This window comes from Bidens hawaiensis, unplaced genomic scaffold, assembly GCF_021521415.1.
Source record: "Bidens hawaiensis isolate Kalapana, Puna unplaced genomic scaffold, B.hawaiensis_p1.1 tig00026896_1, whole genome shotgun sequence".
Taxonomy (NCBI): Eukaryota; Viridiplantae; Streptophyta; class Magnoliopsida; order Asterales; family Asteraceae; genus Bidens; species Bidens hawaiensis.
Window position 1 is genome coordinate 5,708 of NW_027494340.1, and position 12,947 is coordinate 18,654.

Sequence of the window (12,947 nt, forward strand, 5' to 3'; positions counted from 1 at the left end):
TCCTACATACCCATGGGTTATGGAGCAAAACCATATTGACAAATGGGTTATAATTTCCTTTCTAATTCTCTAATTCATCATCTCATTCATTTTAACTATCCATTGGTCATGGCCAAAACAATTTTGACAAATAGGTTATAATTTCATTTTCAATTCTCTAATTTCCCATCTTATTTATTCTACATATCCATGGGTCATGGGGCAAAACGGTTTTGAGAAATGGGTTATAATTTCTCTTTTAATCTCTAATCTCTCATCTCATTTATCATAGTTATCCACGGGTAATTGGTCAAAACAATTTTTGCAAATGTTGTATATAAAAAAATCAAATTTGTAAATTTAAGATTTTAGACTTCTTATTGTTTATACTATATATTTTATCTTCTTTTTACCTATAATTATGTTCATTTCTTTTAGATAATGGATCTTTTTACTTTTATTATTTGACAAATTACACTGGTTCAAAAGTTAGTACACTAATAACTAAATATAATAATATTTACTTATAATAACAAATTATTAAAACCACAAAACCGATCCTCCCATAACACTTTAGTGGGTGTGAAATGTGAAAGCTTCTCTTACCTATGCGGTACTTATGTGTTGCATATGTGACTTTTCAAATCTCACGACCCATATATTTCAAAACACATAACCTAATAATGATATACTTTTAGTATGAACTGCAAGCGAGATAAGTAATAGATAACACTGGGTTTCGTTTCACAATTTTTGGCAAATACTGGTGGCAAATATGTTTCATGTTCTTTATTTAAATATAACTTGATTTTCTATTAAGCGTGAGTCAAAATGTAGACAGAAAAAACAGCGAAAAAACGCATTCAATTTTTAAAAAAATACTAGATATTACATATTATTAAAGAAAGACTAAATTAAACACTATGTTTAATCATTTTTTCAGTAGACGTTCTTTAGTAAAAGAAATGACAGAAAACATCCTTTACATTTAGAAACCCTATCACATTATGTCCTTTGATCCTAACTCAGTTAACTTTTCTCGTGAATTCTGGTTATGTGAAGACAGATGAGAGTATTTTGGTCATTTTACTTTTGAAATTTAATCATCTTTAGGTCAGTGAATGGTTCAGAGTTAATATTATTTTAATTTGCAATAGTAAAATGACCAAAATACCCCCATGTGCAGGGCACATGATCATATTTAACGGAAAACATTAACTGTGTTAGGGTCAAATGACATAATGTGATAGAGTTTTTAAATGTAAAGATGTTTTCTGTAATTTCATTTGCTAAAGGACGTCAACTGAAAAAACGCCTAAATATAAAGGACGCCTTTTGCCATTTGTCTTAAATAAAAACGAAGATAAAGATAATATTTTTCAATGTTTACTGATTTGTAGATTAAAACTTCAAAGGTTTTAAATAAAACCAATCTGAATAGCATGGATTAAGACTAGCTATCGTACCGGGGATGGTTATGAAAGGCCCGCTCGACGCAGACGTCGGCGTGGTGGATGAGCCGTGTTGTAGAGGAAGTCCATCAGGAGAATGTATGGAATTTTGAACGACATGCGGGCGAGTGATCAATGGGACCCTCCTCTCCCACGTAGAATAAAATATACATATACTTTGAAATTTTAATATTTTTTTAACGAAGTTTTGTGAATGATTGGTATTGTAAAGAAAATGAGTGTGTTTGAAAACAATTTAGAATATGATGTTGATGTGATGCTTATATATAAACGGTTTGTATACATTCTACGTTTTGGATGTAAATAAAATCCCTTTAACCAATTCAAGTACATGCCTCCGCCCACGGCCCACCACACCAATCTTGTTAACATATTCTGCCTAAATGGACCATTTCATTAAAGTCTTATAGATTCATGTCATAATCATATAGTTAAGTTAATTTGTTTCTTTCCCTTTAGTTTCCTCTACATTTCCTGCTCATTTCACCTTATCCTAACGACATATGATATTTGAGTACATAATAATATGTCAACACGAAAATAATAATAATAATAATAATAATAATAATAATAATGACACCTGATATCTTTCTTACAAGTGTGGTGCAACACGGACATATTCAAAGTCAAAAAGTCTACCAATAACCAAGTCAAATTTGGTTTGTTTCTTTCCCTTGAGCTTCCACTACACTTACTAGTAATTCTTGTTTTCACATATTTACATACCTCTAGATCGGTGCTATCTCACACGCACACCGGCAGTTAGAACATAAAAATGGCAGATGGTGCTGTCAATTTCTTACTGGAAAAGGTGACAACAGTTCTGGTGCAAGAAGCATCATTACTGGGAGATTCACAGAGCGATGTTGAAGCAATAAAACTGGAGTTAGAAATCATGAGATCCTACATAAGGGACGCCGAAAGAAAAAGCCTGAAGAGTGAATTGGTGGAAACATGGGTAAGACAAGTGAGAGAAGTAGTCAACAAAATTGAAGATGTGTTAGATGAGTATGTTTACTATAAAGATATGGAAGTAGATAGAAGGGGGTTCAAGAACATGTTTCAAGACATGATCAAGGTTCCAATGCACATGTCTTTGAAACTTCAAAAGCTTAAAGTAAAAGTTCAAGAGGTTTGTGAAATAAGAAAAAGATACACCTTTGATCATCAAACGCAAGAGGAGAGCAAAGGTGCTAGAAATGCTTCTATTGACTGGTGGCAACGCCAAGAAGAGCTTTCGATGCTTGTTGATGAGGATGAAATAGTGGGAATGGGTGATAATAAAGAAAAACTCATGGAGTGGTTGATGGAGGATGATCCTAGACGAATGGTTATATCGATTGTGGGTATGGGTGGGTTAGGCAAGACAACCCTGGTTACCAAAGTGTTCAATGACCAAATGATTCAACGGTGCTTTGATTGTTGGGCATGGGTGTCTGTCTCTCAAACTAACGGGGTTGAGGAGTTGCTAAGATTCATGATCAAGAAATTATTGGGGACAAAACCTAGTGATTTGGGATTGATGACTTACAGAGAGTTAGTGGAGATGCTTATTGACTATCTTCACAAGAAAAGGTATGTTATTATCCTAGACAACGTTTGGAATATACTTCTTTGGAGTAGAATAAGAAGCATGTTTCCTGAAAACGGTCTTGGAAGTCGAGTTATATTCACAACTAGAAATGATAACATAGCGAAATCAGTAGGACCCGGAAAGCGTATTCTTCACTTGCAGCCTCTTGGAGAGGGTGATTCATGGGCTCTCTTCTGTAGAAAGGCTTTTTGGAGTGATTCTGGTCATATATGTCCGGTTGAGCTACAAGATGTAGCTCAGACGATTACTAGGAAATGTGAAGGATTGCCATGTAAGGCCTCGATCCCGGTGCCCTACTTTAGCGTTGGATTTACTCATAAACACAGTTCTACAAATCAGAGTTTATTAAAACTTTCACGGAATATAAAACATCAGTCATCTACATTTAATCTTTATTTTAAAACCATAACATAAAACATCATATTTTAAAACATCATTTCTTCCATCTTCAGATGCCAGCCGTTCAATCCATGCCACGAGTCATCCTCATGCCATCTCGATAAACATGTATACCTGCGTGCATACTAAAGGTCAGCTACGCTGAGTGAGTTCTAGTTAATCAGGCGACACACAATAATACGTATATCATACATTCATACATACCCGAAGATACATATCCATACTTAGTCAATTATCCTACTACCATACATACATACATACATACATATCTACAATCACTAGCCTCAGACTACCAAGAGTACGTTCATAGTCCGCCGTCTATACCTGTACCCAAGGTCGTGAACACGTAAAAGGTCCGCAGTCCTTACCTATGTTCACAAGTTTTGGTACGTGCAAGGTCCGCAGTCCTTCCCTGTACCATCCTATTATAACAACACGTACAAGGTCCTCAGTCCTTCCCTATGTTGCAATCTAAACCATAGCACGTACGAGGTCCACAGTCCTCCCCTGTGCTACCAGAACACAAGTATAGCACGTATAAGGTCCACAGTCCTTTCCTGTGCTGACGCCTATCTACAATACGTATAAGGTCCGCAGTCCTTATCTACGTTGGCGTCTATCACCTATAACCATAGCACGTACGAAGTCCGTAGTCTTCCCCTATGCTACCACAACACAAATATTGCACGTATAAGGTCCACAGTCATTTCCTGTGCTGACGCCTATCTACATTACGTATAAGGTCCGCAGTCCTTATCTACGTTGACGTCTATCTCCTATAACACGTATAAGGCCCACCGTCCCTATCTACGTCTACATCTATCATCTACATCACGTATAAGGCTCGCAGTCCTTAACTACGCCATCACCAGCCGAGTCTAGGTCCAACAGAAGTTAGAGGGATTCGCCATCCTAACTTACTATGTCGAACGTAGGACTCACATACCAGTAGTGTACCTGTATACACATACTTCACATATACAATAATTACATTATAGCATAAGAACACTCTAGGCGTTCTTTACATCATTCATTTAACAACCATACCCCTTGTCGATACGTGCAATATCCGAAGATCGTTCACGCCCCGAAAAGTGTTCATTTGTAATGTTCATACATCTTCCATATATAATATTCGTACCTTTATTTATAACCTAACAGTACGCGCAATATCCGAAGATCGTTCGCGTACCGACAAGCAATCATTCATACCTATCACATATATCACATATGGCATACACTTATAACTTAGGATAAATGTATTAACAACACATCGAGTATGCACATAGCCCTGAAAACATAACAAGGAATGGGGCTAGAAACTCACCTGAACTCTGCTTCTTCCTCCGATAGTTGTTAATCCCTTCTTTAACTGAGCTCGGATGACTGTACAAGTTACACGTATCAATACTCATCTGATCTAATCTAACGGCCTTGTATTAGCTTACTTCTACTTAGCATTTTTATGGTTTTCCTTTATTTTAACCTTCTCTTAAGTCCTTACAAGGCATACCATCGCGTGTGTACACCTGTAAGTATACATATACGAGTCGCCATGTACCCGGGTCTTAATGTAAGCGGACTTATATATATAAGCGAACTTAGATATACAAGCGAACTTAGGTATATAAGCGAACTTAGATATATAAGCGAACATAGATTAAGGCGAACTTAGATAAAGGCGAACTTGTATGTCAGCGAACTTACATAAGCGAAGTTAACCAACATGCGAACTTATTCGGTAAGCGAAGTTAACCAACAGGCGAACTTATTCAGTTAACCAGCAAGCGAACTTATTCAGTTAACCAGCAGGCGAACTTATTCAGTAAGCGAAGTTAACCAGCAGCAACTACGGGTTTGGTTTTAACAACATTTAAACCTTGATATGATGCTAACCATTCCTGTAAACGTTCCGCCATCCATTTCCGGATAAGTCTTAACCCGGGGAACCATAAAGTTTGGACCTTTAGGCTTAAAACGTTCAAAACTAGATCTAGGGTTTATTTAAACGAGTCATTCATAACCATGACTTCGTTAAGTCCATTTTAATCTTCAAGTTTGCAACTTTACGATTTTTCTAGACCCGATCTATCATCCTACCAATTTTCATATAAATCCGTTCATGAAAAGTAAACCTTTTTAACAAAAACGTACCTTTGAGGTTTTTGTTTGAAATCACTCGAGATGCTCAAAACCATATCAAACGAACTTCGATTTGAGTGATTCAAGCGGCCACGGAACCGTCTCGTCCCGATCTACAAACCCATCAGCTCACCTTCGCCGGAACCCGCCGCTACAGTCGCCGGAATAGTGTAACAGTGGCCGGAAATCTTCATTTTGAGCTGCTACAGTTTTGCTGATAAAAACTGTACTTCCCGACCTCTGATCGAAGATCTAATCGGTGGGAATCTTCATTTATATACCGTGAACACTCAGTTAAAATTTGGGACCGATCCGACGACTAGATCTCCGGGAATATTTGTGTCATTGTGGGTGGTTTTCTCAAAAACGGGGATTGAGTTAAATGTGTGTTTTGATGGTGGAGGCTATGGTGTAGAGATGTATGAAAATGGAAAGGATTAGGGTTTTAAGAGGTATTTATACTCCCTTAAGCCCATGGACCTAAGGCCCATCTTTCCTTTTTGGTCCATAATTAACTCCATCTAATTAGCCTACTTATCCTTCCATCCTTATTATTTTATTAATTCTCTACTAACTCAAGTAAACTTTTCCATCATAAATAAATAATATATTAAATATTATTTTTAGAAATTTCGGGATGTTACATGCCACTTGCTATAGTGGCAATTGGAGGACTGGTGTGCTCGAGAAACCAAACCGTGGTTGAGTGGAAGAGAATATATGATAGCATTAACTGGGAATTGAGCAACAATCCTGTCCTCAAGAGTGTTAAAGGGATATTATCATTGAGCTTCAATGATCTTCCGCTCTACCTAAAACATTGTTTCTTGTATTGTTGTGTTTTCGTGATGGATATCCAATTAAGAGGAAAAAGCTTATACGACTGTGGGTTGCAGAGGGGTTTATCTTGGAAAGAAAAGGTGTAATAGTGGAGGAAGTAGCAGAAGAATACCTTATGGAACTTAGTCTTCGAAGCATGATTCAAGTCACCGAGACTAATGATTCAGGAAGGCTGAAGACATTCCGGGTCCACGATGTGATGCGAGAACTCGCAATGACAACATCTAAAAATGACAACTTTTGTTCAACATATGAGGAGACAGAGGCAAGAACTGGAAGTAAAGTACAACGGCTTTCGTTTTATAACAGAGGTGAAATTGTTCGTTTAAGCAGTTCGTTGTCACGCCATCTCCGCGCAATCTTTGTCTTTCAAATAGAGACAAATACATCTTTTCACATAAATGCGATCATGTCTAGCTTTAAGTTTTAAAAGTCCTGGATCTGGAGGCAGTGTCTATTGGAGCAATCCCAAATTCTGTCGTTGACTTATTTAACTTTTGGTATTTGAACCTTCGAGGAACCAACATCCACGAGCTTCCACAGTCGATCCAAAGGCTAAGAAATCTGCAAACAATCGATGTCCGAAATACACACCTACACAAGTTACCAAGTGGAATATCAATTATACCAAGACTACGCCACTTGCTTATAGGTTGCTGTAAAGCTTCCAGAATTCATTCTGGCTTGCAGGTACCTACACAAATAACACAAATATAAAGTTTACAAACTTTAGCAACGATTGAATCTGAGGAAGGACTAATCCACAAAGTTGGAAACTTGACGGAGCTTAAAAGATTGGATATAACCAAACTGAAAGCAAGTGACGGGCCGAAACTGTGCAGTTCAGTAAAAAACATGAGGCAACTTAGGCGTCTAAGCATCGCCGCAAGTACAGAAAGCGAAGAACTTGTGCTTGAAAGATTATCTCACCCACCTTTGTATCTCCAGAAGCTGGCACTAGTTGGGAAGTTGAGTAGGCTGCCTCCATGGCTTGAGTCTTTATCAAACTTAAGTCATCTATACTTATGTTGCTCAAATTTAGGCGAAGATATCAATATGCTTTCGCCGATCCAGAAATTACCCATTTTAGCCAATTTAGAACTCAAGAATGCTTGCAAATGCAGGTTCTTTCACTTCAGAGCAGGTTGCTTTCCGAAACTCAACAAAATGTTGTTACTGGATCTTACGGAGCTCGTTTCTTTGAGATTTGAGAACGGTACGTTGCCGTGTATCAAAGAATTGAATCTGGTACGATGTCTAGAGATGAGATCAACGTTACAAGGCATCCAACACCTTGCAAGTCTTCAGAAGTTACACTTGGAAGAAATGCCGGCAGAATTGGTTGATAAGTTGCGAGGTGATGAGCTTACAAATGTTCAACACATAAACACAATCAGCATATTGTATCTAACTGGCCAAGGTCAAGTAATCGAAACACTTTTTTAGCTGTGAATTTGTGTAATATTAGATCGATCAAACTGTTATGGCCCCAATGAAGTTTTACTAGGAGCATAATCGTTCTTTCCCACCCAAGGGATATGTCGGTTAAATGAGGTATACATACACATATGTATTAAATACAGTTTGTGGTTAACATTCTTAATTCAGTATACAAAAACTTTTATTCTCGATCTGCAATTGTTCTAGATGATTGTCTGTTGATGTTTTTATGGGCGGACCCACCGGTTTGAACTAGTCTTTAGAACATTTAGTAATTTAAATTGTATCTATTTTTGCAAACCGGAATATTCTACTTCTGTGATTGTATCTGAAGCTAAAAAATGCATTAAATGATTTAAAAATATACCAAGGTTAGTTATCCGAACTAAAATGACAAAATGACAACAAAAAAAAATAAACTATACCATTGAATCTGCATTTTATCAAAACACAGCGAAACCACATTTAAATAGGATATTTTATTGGTAAATTAGAATTTTGTATTTTATTTTTAAAACAAAAGAAATTGTGAGTGAAAATAATGAATTAAAAGCCGACCAAACACATGTCCACAACCAGTTGGCAGATTCTTCGATTCTTAACGTATAATATGAAGCCAACTGGCCACATGAGATCTAAACTTTATATTACTCAATTCAGTAAAAAATATTATAATATAACTCATAAAATTTTTGGACAGTTCAAAAAAGTACTGGTCTGAAACTTTTTTTTTTACTTCAGGAATTAAATAGTAAAACAAATATAAAAATAAAAAGAAGAGTACTGTGCATGTCATATAAATTTATGAACAGTATAATATTATTTTAGTTTAGTTCATTTATCAAAACATTAGTTTTTTTTTTTATAGTTTTTATTCTTAATTTCGCAAACCAACCTAATCCGACCATAATGCATACATAAATCCAGTTCGGGGTGTTTACCAGTTTATTCGATTTATATAATTTAAAAAGTTGAGCCCGGAAAAAAACTGAATTTGAATTCCGTTTGAAGTTCGACCACATAAGTTGAATAAATTTTTATTTAATTCTTTTGCCCTACTATTTATTACTAGATTGTGTTGAGAAAAATAGGATTGAGTTAACGTTGTAATTTGTAAGTTGTATAACAAAACTTAAATAACATTTTATATTCTGTTTACTTCGGTTATTCGGTGAGAGTTAAATTCGATTTGACATTCTAAAAGTCAAAAGTTAAATATGGTTTCAACTTAAAACAAAATTATAAAGGGAGTTTATAATTCAATTATGTTTTAAACGAGTTTCTTTCAATTCTACTTTCGATATCGATTAAAAACCAAACAAAGAACCCAACTCCCAATAAAACAAATTACCAAGTAGTTGAACATCTCAAAACATAAAACATGATAAACAGGATGAAAAATTATAAATCTAGGTTATATTACACAAGTTTAGCACCTACAATCCGAAAAGACCAAAGACATTACTTCGTTTCTATTTTTCTTTTTATAAATAAAACCATATAAATATCTCTTAAATCATAAATTACAAACAAAAAAGAAAAAAAAAATTATAATAAAAGAGAATTATATTGAGGCATATGGAAATCCTCGTGGGAGACCCATGATACCCGGCCACCAGCTCTCACTTTATCACACCGACAAAAATAATAAATCAAACAAAACTCAACCACCAAAAACAAACCGCCATCACCACGGACGCCACCAGCCGTCCGCCACCACTAGCCGTCTGGTCCGCCGCATCATCATCAGTATAGTCATCTGAAGAGTCTGGGCCGGGCGCCTCCACGTCATCCTCGGCCGTGTCTCCCTTCTTGGCAGCCGCCTTCTTCTTTTTCTTAGGAGCCTTGGGTGCGGGTGCGGGCTCGTCGGCCTCAACCACCGTGCCTTTAAATAACTCGCGCGGCTGCAAAACCTTGTCGATCGTGTAAATCGCGATGGGCTCAGAATCCACTACTGTCCCGCTTATTGTGGCGGTCACAACTTTGGTCTTCAAGGTCACGTCGTTGCCGTCGTTTTGTACTGTGAAATCGTACTTCTTTTTGGCGCCTTCGGTCGCCAGTGTGTTCATCAACCCATTGCTGGACCTCAGCATTCCCATGGAGTTGTAAACCGGCACCCCGTGGTAAAGCAACAACGACGTCTTCTCTTGCGCCGTTAAGTTTTTATACTTTGGGGCGAAGGCTGCAACTGCATCATCGCCGGGGCAGAAAATGGTTACCCCGCCGTCAACACTGCTTAAAAACGTCCCGATCGCTCCAGAGCTTGTTAACAAATCGTAAAACGCTTGGCACCCGTCGCGCTGTAGCAAACTTGTCAAGTTAAGATCTGGAGCTGCGGTCGGGGCTTCGGCCTCGGGCGACTGAAGAATGGCGCTGATTTGAATAACCGAGATGTTGTACGGCATTTCAAGGATGGACTTGACGTAAGTAGTGTCGGTTTGTGATGGATTGTCTTCAGGAGTGAAGCGGACTTTGCCGCCTTTGACGTCTGTGATGTGGACATAACCCGCGGTTCCTGGAGCCTCACCGGTGGCTTGGTACATGGTGGCGGTGGAGGTGGAACCCTTGGTCACCTGTGTAAGACAATGGTAATTAAGTACTGGATCGATCATCTCCATATATATAATTTATTTTATAAAGAATGAGAGCTCATGCATGTACTCGTACTCATAATAATAATAATAATTAATATCCAATAACCTGGTGAAGCTTTTTGGACCCGAAGTAGTCCGCAAAGACGTGAAGTGAAAGGACGTTTTTCATTGTCTGGAGAGAGAGGCCTTTGGAGATTAGGGACGACATTGCGGCGTTGTCGACCGCGCAGACGGTGATTGTTTGCCGGCGGTTGATTTCATTGGCGAGGTGAGTGATGGTCAGGTAGTGATTGAATGTTGAAAATTCCGGGTGTTTCGCCAGGATTCGGGTGATGTTATGGGCGTTAACGGTGGCGGAGAGTGAGAGGAGGAAGAAAATGAGAGAAATCACGGTCACCGTCTTCATTGCCTTGATGGAGTCAAAAGATAAGCTAGTGGAGTGAATGCCTTGTGTGTTTCAAGTGTAGTTATATAATTATCATGTAGTAACGTATGATACGCTATTGATTTTTAAAATTTTTTTTATCATAAAATAATTAAAATATATTTATGAATGTTGAAAAAAGTCGTATGCTCTTAAATTAGCAATGTTAAGAATTAAAAAATTAAACTAAAATAGAACGGTGCGAGTGAATTCCAGACTGTGCTGATAAAATAATTTGGGTGCCCATCGGCATCGGCATCGCCATCAATGCTAAATGTGTTTTTGGATTAAATATAATTATAATATAATGTTAATTCGTACACCAAATTTTGAATTTTAATATGATTAATAATCTGGGTCGAATAAAACAACGGTATCATTGTCATATTGTGCACATTAAGAACTCCAACTATATTGTCTTTTGAACAAAGGCCTTTGATTTGGTGGTATTGAACATATTTAGTCCACACTATTGTTTAAATTATAAAATTTCTCTTTCAAATATCTGATAGTAGAGGTTTGGTTTGTAGAGTGTTTTTAAGGTTGATCTTTTGATTTAAACGTTCTTATTGATCCATATGTAAAAGCAAACAGTGCTGGACAAACCAGAGAATAGATCGAATAGATGTACGTGTGACGAAACTCCATTGTAGTAATAATTATTATTGTTTCAAGAGAAAGTGAGAATGGATCATGAATGTTGATTAGTAAAATAAGAACTGATTGTCATCTTCTTTATTTGTAGTGTATTGTTTGATCATTTGGTTTAATTTATTTTGCTACATATTGATTTTTTAAACGCTAACTGCATGGATGCTCCTTACGGTTGGATCATATCCCACATTTGTTCCTGATATTTCTAAGATTACACATATAATCTCTATTCTTCACTCAATTGTAAGACTAATGGTTCTTAAAGTGAACGTTATGGGAGTTAGAAGGCTGAAGAGGGCTATGTGTTATTAGAGGTGGTTGACATGGCGATTTGCTGAAAGAAGTGTACAGGCTTACTAGAGGTGGCTATTGATTGGGAGAGGATTCAAAGAAAAGAAGAGTTTGTGTAGGAGTAGGGAACATATAAGATGAAAGTGTGAATTTGAAAATATCGACTCCTCTTCCTGGTATCATGTGTAAAAAATACGAAAAATAGATATAATTCTAAAAATATGTGAAAAGCATGTGTAGTGTGGTCTATCATAAGAAACATCCGTAAAATTAACACTTCTTTTAATATAATGAATAAATGAAAATGATTATTTTTGGAAAGATAGATTAACATAGTTGCTAAATATAAAAGTGCAAGGTGAAAATTGAATGTTTTTAATTTATTAGTGGGCATACTATAAAAATGGAAATCTTGGGACCCAAATTAGTGTGGGTTGCAATTGTATCAACAAAAACTAAAATAAAGTTTTTCTTTTTTCAAATTATAGCAGTTGTTTTACCAACTGTCGCCATCGCCAGCCTGTACGACCAACCGTTGGCATAAAAACCAAATCCCAACGTTCGATAGATAATTTTTAATTTAAATTTAAATACAAATAATATAACTTTTTTATTTTTGTTGCATACACCTTAGGCTGTAAGGTGTGAATGCCGGGATACCGTTAAAATGGTGACCTGGTGAGCGGTGCCGGCGGCGAACACCACCCCGGGCGTGTTGGTGTCGCACAGCCGCAAGGGAATCGTGGAAATTTCACCGTTCAAATCCCGCTCAATCCTTCCTTGCACAATTATTCAACCCTATTTTTTGTTGATTTTTACTAAAACAACAATATAGGGAGAAGAAGAAGATAAATTGTAAAGTGTAAAGAAGAAGATGAAGACCTGGTGAGGAAGAAGAACATATCCCACCAGACCATCACTGATATCTAATTTTAGGGTTTTAAATTTTAAGTTAGAGGCTCAACTTTAAGCCAAATGAATTTAGCTCTTTTATTTAAATATTAAATATTTTATCTAAATCAAGTTTTAATTTCAGTTGTGATATTATAAGCTTATAACGAAATTAATTTAGTATACTAATTAATGGACATATTTTTATTTATATTTAATTTTTAGTT

General features: G+C 36.7%; 1 protein-coding gene and 1 pseudogene across 1 annotated transcript; one reads left to right on the plus strand and one right to left on the minus strand.

Annotated features, from left to right (window-relative positions):
- The first annotated feature begins 2,226 nt into the window (after positions 1–2,226).
- On the plus strand, positions 2,227–7,888 carry LOC143574304 (disease resistance protein RPM1-like; annotated as a pseudogene).
- Positions 7,889–9,359: 1,471 nt separating this feature from the next.
- Positions 9,360–10,881, minus strand: LOC143574305 (fasciclin-like arabinogalactan protein 2). The gene is made up of 2 exons (XM_077058957.1): positions 10,567–10,881; positions 9,360–10,439 (listed from the first exon to the last, which is right to left on the minus strand). Exons 1-2 carry the CDS (start codon positions 10,864–10,866, stop codon positions 9,519–9,521), a joined length of 1,221 nt encoding a protein of 406 aa, XP_076915072.1. The 5' UTR covers positions 10,867–10,881; the 3' UTR covers positions 9,360–9,518.
- Between the last annotated feature and the right edge of the window lie 2,066 nt (positions 10,882–12,947).